Here is an 11407-nt window from a genome sequence, read left to right on the forward strand (position 1 = left end):
TAGAGTTAGTTGCCTCAGAGTCATCACTGCCTTTGGAAAAGTTCCCTCTAATTCTTTGTCCCAGACACATTGCCCTGAAAGTGTCCTGCTGTCTGTCTACACAAATTAGTCAGTCTCTGCATTCTTGTTCTCTACAGGAACTCTGGTGTTGGCTGCAGCAAAACCTTTCTAACATTTCATCTCCGGTTACGACTCTCAGATTTTTAGGGAGGCTGCACTTAGCTAAGACACCAACTCAAATACCACATACTCTGAAGAGGGATTCATTTTGCCACTTTTATTCAGCTGGCACCATGTTGTTGCCTTTTTTTGCAAAGGAAAGAAATAGCCATCTTTGTTTGCAAAACATCTGTTTATATTTTCTTTTTCTTTTATGATAATTATTTAAGATAGCTTAATGATTTTATTTTCCTCAGATTCAGTTGCCTGAAATTAGTTACTTCATTTTCACTGAAAGTAAAAGTAGGAAGGTACATAATTTAAAAACAGACTAATTCTGTCATATTTACACTGGCAAAATTTCCATGAACTTTGATAACTTGCTAGGAATGTTGCCTGAAAAATTCTATATCAAAAATATAATCAAGCACTTCACTGCTGCAGATCACATTGAAGCCAAATGAGCACATAGATAATTCCTGCACACAGAGTCCAAAACTGATATGCAAGAAGATGCTCTTAGGTTTTAGCAGTTCTGAGATTTACTGTTCATCATTGTTCCCACTCCAGCACAAGCAAAAGCACTAAGCTGGATAAAAATCATTATTTTCTTGATAACCTGAGTCATATCTATTTTTAGTTTTCATTTTCTACTATGAATTTAAGGACCTAAGAGTACAAGAAAAATATTAAATGATCTAATAATACAAGAAAAGCCCCACTGTACTTAGCATTTGGTCCCTAACACTAGTGAAGAATATGAACTGGATCAAGCATGTTAGCAGTACTTGCTGTTGAGGCATCTCTCATTCTGGAGGTTGGTGGCTTAGGGACACCTTGGTCCAGAGGCAAAGTGCAAACTCCTGGACGCTTGCCCTGCGAGGCACAGGTTTGCTGCTCGCAGCAGTGGCAGCCTGGGGTGGCAGTGCTGGGGGGCATCCTCCCACCCACCTGCCTGCAGCCCCCCTGCCACCAGCACCAGGCAGAGGGGCACCTGGGCTCCGAGGGCTCTCTGCCACCTCCTCAGCTTCACCTTCTCCATGGAATCACACAGAGAAACTGCCATTTACCCCATCTCATTTATGCATTTCAGCTCAGTTTTAGAAGTAATTTAAGCTTCAGATGTAAGTATTTTGGCAGTCAGCTTGAAATATCCGGGACTTAATTTTCAGAGGCGTCAATCTCCGTAGCCTCAGCTGAGGTCCATGGGAGACATAAGACCGTGACATTTCTTGAAAAACAGCTCCTGAGCCTCTGAATTTGGACATTAGAAATGGAGAAACATTGAATTCGTGCGTGTCTCCGAAATTCTTGGAATTTGTTGTTGAATCCAGCTAAAATTGGGCATTTTTAAGAGTGTCTATGTGAATATTTCCCTGGAAGTATGTCTAAAATTGCTGGGAGATATTTTAACTGTAATCCATGGGGAGCTATTGATGGTAGTAAAAAATACTGTGAGAAGAAAACAGCAGCAAGTGAAACTGCCCTCTCAGAAAGCCCAGGTCTGCTTTGAAGGAAGTGTTGATATTCACCATAAGCCTCAATCATTTCCCAGAGGGCTGTACGGTGCCTTGTAATGACATAATCAAAAAGTAATGGTGTTCTGGACTTAAAGGAAAAAAAAAAAAAGCAGGGCCTGATTCATCTCCCATTGAAATCAAAGAGGATTTTGCTATTGAGTTCAGTGAGAACAGAGTTCTGGACACAATCTGTGTGCAGTTTATTTGCACATTTGCTTATCCAAATGATCCTAACTTTAACCAACGGCATGTCTAGATGACTGTCTGGGAGTATGTCTATACAAATGCACAAGTGTGAGTTTATAATGTGGTTTATTCAAATTATTCTGTCATTTTAAAAGCATTTCCAGCCACAAAGGACAGCTTTAGCTGATTTCCACCCCAGAATATAGACTTTAATTGGTAAAGTTTGTAACTTACATTTCAGGCTGCAATTGATATTCAGTTTCTTGCAAGCTAAAGACACAAGCAGATTTTGCATTTGTGGGGTTAAATTTAAAACGATCTTACTATGCACTCAATTAAAATTTTGCAGCCATTATTTCAAAATGTGAAACGCTCTACAAATTACCAACTCATCATCTATGGTCCTTAGTTTCCTCGAAGGGAAATTTCTTTGATGACCACAAGAAAATTGCAGTAAATGGCAAGTAAGACTGCCATCCCAAGCCTGCTGAAAATGCAAGATGAACTCTGATTGCTTTAGTCATGTGAACAACCCCTTCAGAACAGCTCAAAGTCAGGCAAGGTGGCTTACACCAGGAGTTAATTTAGCCTGCTGGGACTCTTTACATTACTAAAATGAGCATGATTTTGGCTTGTATATGGGGGGTAGAATTTTATTTCACTTTCTGAGGGGCAGACATCGATTTTGGAGTAAGATTTTCAGAATAAAAGTTTACTTCACATTATAGAAAATGACATTCCTTTTTTTAGATTTCCCTTTTCAAAGCATGCCTCAAATTTCTAACTTGTAGCAGAGAGCTTTTGTGTAAGTAATAAAAGTCTTTAAAATTAAAATGCTAATCGTAAACAAACCCAAATGCATGAAAGATATAGTCTGACTGCATAACAAAAGAGAATTATATAATTCTATTTGAGTGAAATCTTTCATCTTTGATTTACAGGTTTGAGTCTGCCTATAACTGAAACCATATTGTTCCATATCTTTCATATCATGGCCTTCCCCAAAATCTTGTTTTAATTAAGGTTCCTTTCAGATTTCAGAATAAAAAGCATGACAGTCCTCACTTATGGCTTTAATATATCTTTTGAGTTTGGAAAATATATAAAAATGAACATCACTTGCTTTTAAAAGCTGAGCGAGGTATCAAATACTGCAAGATTAATACTTCAAGGTATCTCCCAGGGTTCATTAGGTGAGAAAGTTGTAAACGAAATAAAAGTTGCTGTAGCAGAGTTTCGTTCATTTGAAGTAGTCTTACATACCTGCCCTATCTCTTTCTCTGACGGTAAGGCAACACGTGTAACAGTTTAAGCGTTCATTATCAGCTAAAGGCACAACTCTATGTTACGTTCTCAAACATGGAATTAGACAGCTAAAGTCACATTGCAGGGAGATTTTGCTGCACTTTGGGGATCTAAAGTAAAGCCTAAACCCTTTGAAGCTTCTTAAGCAACATCAGTTCTCTTGGTGCAGGACTACATAAAAGAAGCAGTTCGTATTCACATGATGGCCTGTAAAAAACACCCCCGACACAATCTCCATAGAAACACCTGAGCTTCAGATGAGCTGCACGCAGTTACTGAAGATCGTTGCTGTCTGAGTCAGAATGCAGAAACATTTCAGAACAAACTAAAAACACATTCGAAAAGCCATCCATTTTTCAGAGACTACTTGATCTCTGCTGCGCATATGGTGAGAGCTACTGTCAACTATGGAGGGTACAGCACTTTTTTTTAAAGGCAGAGATCGCTCATTTTAGAGAATTGTGAATGTGTTTTTATGATAGAAAAGGTTACATGAAATGGGGAGTGCTGGCTGGGAAAAGAGAAAAGAAAATAAAGCACCACCAAGCACAGTACTTTGGGGGATTTATAGTACAATAAGAAGCGTTTTCCCTTTAGCTAAAATCCCTCATCATAATTTACACACCTTTCACTTATTCAGCTAAGAACTCATTAGAGGGGGTTAAAAAATAGCGTGTAAGATAAAGGTAGGGGTTTGGGGTTTTTTTCATTACACAGAGCAAAGAAAACAAATTCTATTAACAATTTAACACAGTATGAAAAAAATTACCCAGTAAAAAGCGTCAGAAAGTGATTCATGGAGTTTACCGAGTATTTTGCTGTCTGTTGCAATTCTCATATCTATAATCTATCATGTAGAATTTTGTAATACTCTATTTCACAATTTATGTTGGTGAGTGGGTCAAACAGCATATAAAAAGCATGCTCTAGGCTCTTTCTCCAAAGCCCATTTTTACTGTAACTCTAGATTTGTAGCGGTTGCATTTAAGGAATCTTTAGGGCCCTTTCAAGTCCATCCAAAGAACAAGTGAAGCTGCTATTCAGAGTTTTGTGCCCGGTGTTTATGTTCCATCTGATCTGTGCCACCCAAGCAGCAGACAAGACATGTCTGAGGGTGCTGGGGGGGGGATACACAATGATGTCACCCACAGGAAATATCAGGGAGGACTTGGCACTTCACAAGGCTGGCTCTTCTTCCATGGGCTCGCCAGCAGCTCTGTAAAAATAAACAGGCAATCAGAATACGGCACAAGAGTACACAATGACATTGTAGGTTTTCATGCATAATCAAAGCTGATTTTTCAGCTCTCTCTGATGTTTATTTGTGTTATTCAGTTATCCATAAATAGAGTTTCTTTCCTAGGAAGTATAAACAAATGTCAAGTGGAAAAACATTTTAGATCCAAGCAATCACTGAAAATGTTCCTGTTTATATTAAAATATGTCAGAATATTTTATAACTTTTTGTCCAGAAATGTACATGCTTTGTATCAACAGTCAAATAATTTCATGAAAAAAATAGCTATGATACTTTTATTTTACAAGCTTTCGCAGCTAAAAATACATGCATTTATTTTTTCAAGTGGGCCCATACAGTTAAAGCAAAATAGTTCACTGGTAGTGAAGTGGTTAGCAGTGTTTGTTCTGGGGTTCTTCTTCAGCCCTCTGAGTTTTGGTTCTGTGCTTTCATAAATGCATTGCCTGCCTGCCGGCCTGCCTGCAACTTCTGAGGCCAAATTCTGAACTCAGTCAGCAGATCACTGTCACAGAGAAGGCATCTATTAATAATTTCAAATCAGATTATATGTTTATCTTTTATTTGAAAACCTCTGGGAAATATTCAGTTTAGGCAAGATGAGATCTTTAAAACAACGGGGACATATCCTGAGTTGGCACAGAATGTCATAATTCCTTGTATCTGACAAGCTACCACACCTGAGGATTATGCTGGCAGTTATAAAATGGGAAGCTTCTGAGACCACAGTGAGACCTTACTATTGAAAGGCATAAGAATTTGGACATAAACTGTTTCCACCTCAGTCTGGCAGAATACCATATGACAAATGAGCTTAGGACCTCCTTAAAAACAGTCACTTCAAGCAATTTTGAAATGAGGGGAGAGTAAAACATAAATGCAAATGAATAAGTGAGACATTTACCAGTTAAATCTTGTAAGCCAGTATAATAACCAGTTTCAGTAAAATATCCCTCAGAAAGTACAAACTCATGAGATCCCATGGAAAAATAAAGCAATTAATGGGGGCTTGCATGGGCTTTGGTAGTTTATTCAGCAAGGAAGCCAGAGAATTTTAAATGAATCTGGAGTTTATTATAGTCCTTCCCAATGAAAAATTCAGCAGTGTGTCTTTAAACGATTTTGTACAGGTTATTTCTTTATGATTTGGAATGATCACAGTGGGTATGTTGAAAAATATGTCAGATGAATGATATATGAAGAAGATGCTTTTCAGACTAATCACTTTCCAAAGGGTTATTGACCCTAAAAGGTTATTAATCTATAAATTTCAAATCTTTTGTTCCTCACTACAGGGTGGAGAATGTTTCCTATGTGCAGTAACTGCTACAGCTCCCTTGTTCCAGCTAGGCGAGGTGAAGCCCTGCAGCATTCCCTCTTTTTCCCCTCTTGCATTGTTCTGGTTTGCAGCAGAGACCGCACGGTGGCAGCCAGGGTGGGATGGAGCCCAGCCTGCTGCTGAGGTCCTCAGGTGTGATAAAGGACCATGCAGTGTGATAAAGGATCATGGACCATGCGAGGAATTCATACTGATGGTGTGGGGTATGTTGCTGATGTGCTGACCACATGCTTCCACTTTCTCCAGCCTCTTTTGGAAGACCTGTATGTCCTCTCGCATAACACAAAAGTGCAATAAGTCCTTGTTAATATCCAGGACCTTATGGGTCTGTCTGGAAAGAGGATAATTTGGAAGCAGATAACAGTTCAGTTTTTAGGTTCTGCTGTAAGTGAATGAGAAGAAATAGTTATCAATAGATCTCAGCTGGAGATTGGCAGAGCAGGAAGGAGTGGAGCTCTGGAAAACCTCTGGAAGTGAAAATGGGGGTTTGGGTTATTTATAAGGATCAGGGAAGCAGCACATGCAACAGTCTGTTCACATGCATTTGGCTTCTGGGACTGACATTCTCATGACCATAGTAGAATTCAGAGATGATCTTATTCAGGATTTTAGTCCTAGTCAGTTTTTCACTGATGAGGGTGCTTCTGAGTGCCAGGATTGACCTTGAGTGCTACATTCTAATATATTCCAACAATATGTTGATATTCTGGAGCCTAAGCACCAACAGAAATTTTTTTATGCAAGTGCCAGATGCAAGGTCTTTTTTGGAAAAGGAGAGGGGGTTAGGGTGCCCTGGTGAATCCAGCTGTTGTCTCTCAGTGTCAGTACACTCACAGCCTTCTCCACTCTCTTTTTTGAAGACTTATGTGTATGCTTTAACTTCATTTTATTAGTGTCAGAGAAGTCACTGGATCTATCCAATGGCTTATCATTAAAAACATACATTTTTATGGGATAATAGATTAGGCCAGAGTTTTGTGTGAAAGCCAGTAAAGGGCTCTTAATACAGAGAGAAAAACATTGTAGTCCCATAACACTGAGCGGTGAATCGATATACACCCATTCTGCCAAAATCTAAAGTTCTCAAAAAAAAAAAAATCGAGAGGGCAGAGTCTGACAGGCCAAATTTATGTTACTTCAGTTATGTCACTGTTAGTTACATCAGTTTGGTCAGTCTTGCTGTAGCTGGCAAGAAGTTGGCAAAAAAACATAAAACAGGCAAAAACCCCCATCCTGTGTTCTACGCTCTGACTGGTTCCTCAGAGACGTAGCTGTGAGCTCCGGTCTGATCCCGACAGGTTCCGTGTGGTCAGCAGGTTCAGAAAGACACTGATTGGGACTGTAATGATTGTAGAACCACAACTGTGATTTTTCATTAAGGCTTCACTATGGCTTATTTAAATTGCAAGCTCGTAGAAGCAGAGCTCTCCTGCATTCGCTCTGTTTATTTTGGTGTGCCGGAAAGAGGGCTCACCTATAGCTCTTTGTATGTGCAATTCACACTACGGCAGAATGAAGTAGTCTCTTTGCAGTTAACGCTCAACAAAATGATTCCATTTAAACTGTAAAACAAGAGAAATAGATGAGGCAAAAATCCTACTGTATGGATAAAATCTGGCAAAGCATGTGACATCTTAAGTATTGGTCTGTGGCAGTGGAGAATAGGTGGCAATCACTTTATTTATGATAATATTATTTAAAATAGTTCATATCTATACTTTAAAAAAAAAGTTAGTATTTAAGAATGTAGATAAACCCTGTACATGATCCAAAAAAGTAAATGTTTCTTTTACCTCATTTTTTAAATTAGACTTACAGAGATTCCTCATAGCTACATCATCACACAAATAAAAATAAAAATTCAAGGTACGTTTCCAAGTCACAGAAGCTGCTGAACAAAAGACAGATTTTCTGGCATGGTACGGCTGTTTTATGCCATAATCTGTTCCTAATTTAACTCAGCTGTCTCAGGGAAGATCATTGTAATTGAAAAGTGATCCTCTGGTAGCAGAGAGCTGGGGAAAGAAGTACATATCTATACCAGGGAGAAGAATCGGAGAGTGTCTAAAGACATTGTATAAGAGATTCTGAGCAAGTGAACATCCTAGTAAAAATGGACTTTTTATGGATCAAAGAAAAAGGAACTAAAACTACAAAACATCATAGTTTAAGAGTAGAATAAGGTAATTACACGTATAGTCTCAAAAGAGGAAGTCCAAATAAGGCAAATTAAATAAACTATAAATTCTGGCAAGTTAAATGTAAACCCTCAATGAGGCAGGCCAAAGGAGAGTCTGAAGAGCAATATGTTAAAGGCATAAAAACTAATTATAAAAAGATCTTTCAAAATACATCAGAAGAAATGATCAAAGTATAAAAGGAGCATCAAGGAAGGTAGACCGCAAAAGCAAAATGAACTACTTATATTTGTGTTCACTAGAGAAGTGTCAGGGAGATTTTATTATTTGCAGATGAACTATCTTAAACTGAATCATACTAGAACAAACTGATGTATTAAACACTGCCAAATTGCTAAAAGCAGACGATATTTGTCCACTGAGTTCTAGTGGAATGCAATTACGATGTTGCTAAAGAAATAATTATTGGGCATATTCTACTGCTTAACTCAGCATCCACACAAGAGGTAGAGAAGGTAAGAAATGCAATTCACCTTTTGGAAACTACAGGAGATATAGTAAGCCTGTATGGGGAAACTGGAAGCATCTATAATCAGTGATAGAATTAGTAGGCATTTAGGTAATAGTAATTTGGTTAAGAGTTGTGTCTTGATACTTACAAAGAACGAAAGCTTTACAAATTTATTAGAAGTTTCTGAAGCAAATGAAGGAAGACAGACCAAGTGATATCCCTGTGCAAAGAAAGTGTTCCAACAATTTTATCCAAATGCTTTGGGGAACCGAGGTTATGAGAGAGGGTCCTTTCATAGCTTAACAATTAATTAAAGGTAGGAAATGGATAATAATATTGGTGAATTTTCACCACAGAGGGATTCTCCAGAGCATCTCAAAAAGCCTTGGCGGACTTAGGTGATAATGTTTATTGATGATGCCAAATTACCGATACTAGTCAGTTCTAAAGCCCATAACACCATTTCTGAGTGGAAAAGAAGGTAAACAAACACAAACTAATACACAAAACAGGGAGAAGGACAGCTTTAACTGCTTCTACATGGTGGAGCTTGGAGTTAATGGTAGAAGAGCAAAGAGCAAGAGAAACAAGAAAAAATCCCCAAGATTAAGCTACTGTGTAAATCCACAGTGTGCCCAACACTTGAAGTCCTGCATGCAGTTCTTACTCCATCTTGAAGAACGTTACAAAAGGCACAGAGAGGGGCAAGAATCGAGGTAAGAAATCATGTCCGTACCAGGAGGAATACAGAGTCTTGAGACAGCTGAAGCCTTTAAAACCAGACATGGAGCAGAGACTGAGTAAGAAAGGAGCCACTTTTATTTCTCACAATGCAAGAAGTAGGATTTCCCCAGTGAATTTATTGGTGAGTAAGTTTAGAGCAAAGAAAAAGAAGCGCAATGTCTGATGAAGCTGTGGGGTTCACTACCTGAGTGCCAAAGGTGTAAGTTGGTTCAAAAAAACTTTGAAAAGTTTATGCCTGCATAGGTATCCTGGAGGCTTTTACACATGATGGGTCAGATACAGCTGTTGAGATCTACTGACTCACCAGGGCAAGGCTGGCTCTCAGACTCTGCTCCTGGTTCTCTTCCTTACACACCCGCCACTGGGGGACAAGAGGAAGGTGGGCAAAATAAGGCTGTGGCCTGACCTGGAGAAGCTGTTCTTCAGCTCCTGGGCCTGGCTGTGATCGCAGATCCTGCGGGGTACGGCCAGGCCGGTGCAGGTTACTCAGCACAGCTGAGGTGGATACTCAAATAGTGAAATGCTAAGTGAAGCTTTATGAGTTGATAGACAAACATAGCAAGTGACCCTAGACAGTGGCAAGCTGTACCCCACGATCCAACTAGTTGCTCTAATATGTAATATCATGTATATAATATGATGTAATGTGCCTGAGACGGCAACTGGTAGCTCTGTAACACTAAGAGTAATATCTAAACATTACACTTTGTTTTCACTTCCATTTGAGTAAAATCTATGCTCAGCTGAATGAGAGCCATAAAGTCAAATTCTAATAAATGTTATTCTCAAGATTTACCATTTGCTGTAAAAATAGTAAGTGCAAGAGATCTTCCTCCACACCCTTTTATTTTTCCATTTTAAGAAGAAACATACAGAAGCTCCAATGTATCAGGGACAGCACTGTATTGAATATTTTCATAGCACAATTTCTGAAATGGATATCTGGCCAAAGCAAAATTTTAATCAGCTAAATCTGTATCTCACAGAGGAAATAAGCAGTTATCAACACACAAAAGTTATGGTACTTAGAAATGTTTTATAGGCCATGCCCATTCCTTTAATTGCATCTGTATTTAAATCTGTGTTAGCATCATGCATGTTTTCTTTCCTATCCACAAACTCTTTTTTCTATATCTGTTCTCTTCTGAAGTCTATAATCAAGTTTCAATTCAACCTTAAAATGCAGAGTTGTGCTTTGGTAAAATAAAACACCAAAAGCGCAGCAGCTTTTCACGGTTTTCTTCATTTAAACTGCCAGAGAAAATAAAATGAAAAAATAATCGGTACTGTCACTTGAAGAAAAGAAAGAAAGAGAGAAGAAAGAAAGAGAAATACTTAAGATGGGTCTTAGCCAGGAGCATTTTATCCTTTATTCATCAGTGGTAAATGAGTCAGATATGAGTTGGCCAGGAAAAGAGCTGCTTTACCCAAAATCTGAGTTTAAAGTGAGTCATCTCACTCCAAACACCAATATATCCTCCAACATAACTGGCAAGAGTTTCCCGCAAAGAGACTCTTGCTGCCGCTTTCTTCATCTGGAGGCTTGACCATCCAAAGCTGAAGTCAACAGGATCTCTACCGTCAATTCAGTGAAACAGGGTTAGAGATGCAGGCCAGAATTATCAGCCTGGCTGACCACGGTGGGAATTAAGAGAAAGTAAATCGGCTCCTGGCATAAGGAAGGAACTCTTCAGGCTGCCGTGTCAGCCACGGCGCTTTCTGCTCTGATCCCACTGTCTCAACCAACTTTCCCAAACAAATATTCAATGCAAAGGCTTGCAACAGGTCTTCAGAAGGTGGCTCCCATCTACAATGAGAGGAGGAGAGGAGCATCTACAGTGGCCTTATCAAGAGGGCTTGAGAGCCCAGATGACTCCTCATGTCCCCGCAGCCCCATCATTTGCCATAGAAAGGGGCTGGAGAAGGAGCATTGCATACTTGGTCCTTAATTACAACAAACATAACAAATGTGAAAAAGCAAAGTTGGACTCATCACTACATTACTGCGGTTTGTGTAGGTATGTGCTTATGAAATGAATGGCATTTTTTCATGAAATGGAGGAAATTATACTGGCATGAAACGAGAGTGTGCAATGTCCAATCAGTCCCTGCATTTATGATCCCATGCTGGACTTTTACTCGTGCTCAAAGTGCAGACAGGTCCTCTCAGGTCTCCCCACAGCTCAGAGGACAGTCAAAATCAGACCTTCAGGGTGACCATTTTTTATTCCATATTCCTCCTTACATTCA

At 39.2% G+C, this 11407-nt stretch overlaps 1 protein-coding gene across 1 annotated transcript in view; it reads right to left on the reverse strand.

Annotated features, from left to right (window-relative positions):
• Window positions 1-2948: 2948 nt before the first annotated feature.
• Window positions 2949-11407, reverse strand: part of LOC104159006 (histone deacetylase 5-like) — a gene marked incomplete at its 5' end in the record, with an annotated part of 98561 nt that continues 90102 nt past the window's right edge. Inside the window, one exon of the mRNA XM_009696802.1 lies at window positions 2949-4386. Within this exon, the coding sequence (XP_009695104.1) occupies window positions 4347-4386 (40 nt within the window). The remainder of the gene's footprint in view (window positions 4387-11407) is intronic.

The sequence above is a fragment of the Cariama cristata genome, unplaced genomic scaffold (genome assembly GCF_000690535.1).
Source record: "Cariama cristata isolate BGI_N322 unplaced genomic scaffold, ASM69053v1 scaffold4173, whole genome shotgun sequence".
Taxonomy (NCBI): domain Eukaryota; kingdom Metazoa; phylum Chordata; class Aves; order Cariamiformes; family Cariamidae; genus Cariama; species Cariama cristata.